The sequence below is a fragment of the Camelina sativa genome, chromosome 3 (genome assembly GCF_000633955.1).
Source record: "Camelina sativa cultivar DH55 chromosome 3, Cs, whole genome shotgun sequence".
NCBI lineage: Eukaryota > Viridiplantae > Streptophyta > Magnoliopsida > Brassicales > Brassicaceae > Camelina > Camelina sativa.
Genome location: NC_025687.1, coordinates 550635 through 551661, shown reverse-complemented (window position 1 = coordinate 551661; position 1027 = coordinate 550635). Strand labels below are relative to the sequence as shown.

The following is a 1027-nucleotide window of genomic DNA, read 5'->3' as shown; positions in this document are numbered from 1 at the left end:
TGTTGTATTCTTGTTTCTGTAACAGTGCAATCGAAGATCGAATCGACGGATCGTATGTGCTACTTCTTCTCTCGTAGGGAAAACAAGTACGCTAGAGGGAATCGACAGAACAGGAAAACGCCTTCTGGAAGATGGAAACTTACTGGAGAGCATACTGATGTCAAGGATCAGTTTAAGTCTTGGCCTTTGTCTGCAACTGGAGACGACAACAAGATTGGTCATAAAAGGGTTGTACAGTTCCGTCGGGATAATGGCATCGTCGATCCTCATTGGGTTATTCACGAGTATTATCACGATACCATCTTGCCTGAACATCTGGTATATATATATATATTTGGTTTTTTTCTTTATCCCATACTATTTTTACAATTCTGATCTTTGATATTTCATCACTTAGCTTTTGATGAAAGTAATTTAATTATCTATATATATGCAGCCAATTTTGAAATGTTTTTAACTGATGAACTTTGTATATGTGCTGCTTACCTCTGGAAATTTTTACAGAGGACGACCTATGTCATCTGCAGACTTGAGTATAAGGGTAACGACAAGAGCATTCTATCTGCTAAAGCTAAACCAACAGATCCCTATCCCACTTTTGTCCCTGCCATGATGACTAATAGTGCCGGTTCTGTGGTGAGTCTATCTAAGACTATATGTCCATTTTGTTTGTTTTCTCTCAACTTATGTCTAAAAACTGATATATTTGATGTATTCCTAAACTGTTTTATCTTTTATTTTTTTCAGGTCAACCAGTCAGGATATTACAACACTTATTCTGAGTACGATTCAACAAATCATCATGGCCAACAGTTTAATGAATATTTAAACATGCTAGATCAGGTTCCTCAATTGGTCTCATATGATGCTAGTCAACAGATGGTTTTGGATGATGAGGTTTATCCTCCATACAATGGGTTATTGCTAAATGAGAATTGCAATGTTTGCATCCCCAAAAAACCTGTGACAGGGTTTTTTACCGATGATAGCTGTGGTAGTGACACTGACTCTATGGTAAGCAAGCAGT

General features: G+C 37.3%; 1 protein-coding gene across 1 annotated transcript in view; it reads left to right on the top strand.

Annotated features, from left to right (window-relative positions):
• The window catches only part of LOC104759518 (NAC domain-containing protein 1), a 3648-nt gene that overhangs the window by 1083 nt on the left and 1538 nt on the right, over positions 1 to 1027 (top strand). The window contains exons 2-4 of the mRNA XM_019242679.1: positions 26 to 318; positions 505 to 636; positions 748 to 1014. Of these exons, the coding sequence (XP_019098224.1) occupies positions 26 to 318; positions 505 to 636; positions 748 to 1014 (692 nt within the window). The remainder of the gene's footprint in view (positions 1 to 25; positions 319 to 504; positions 637 to 747; positions 1015 to 1027) is intronic.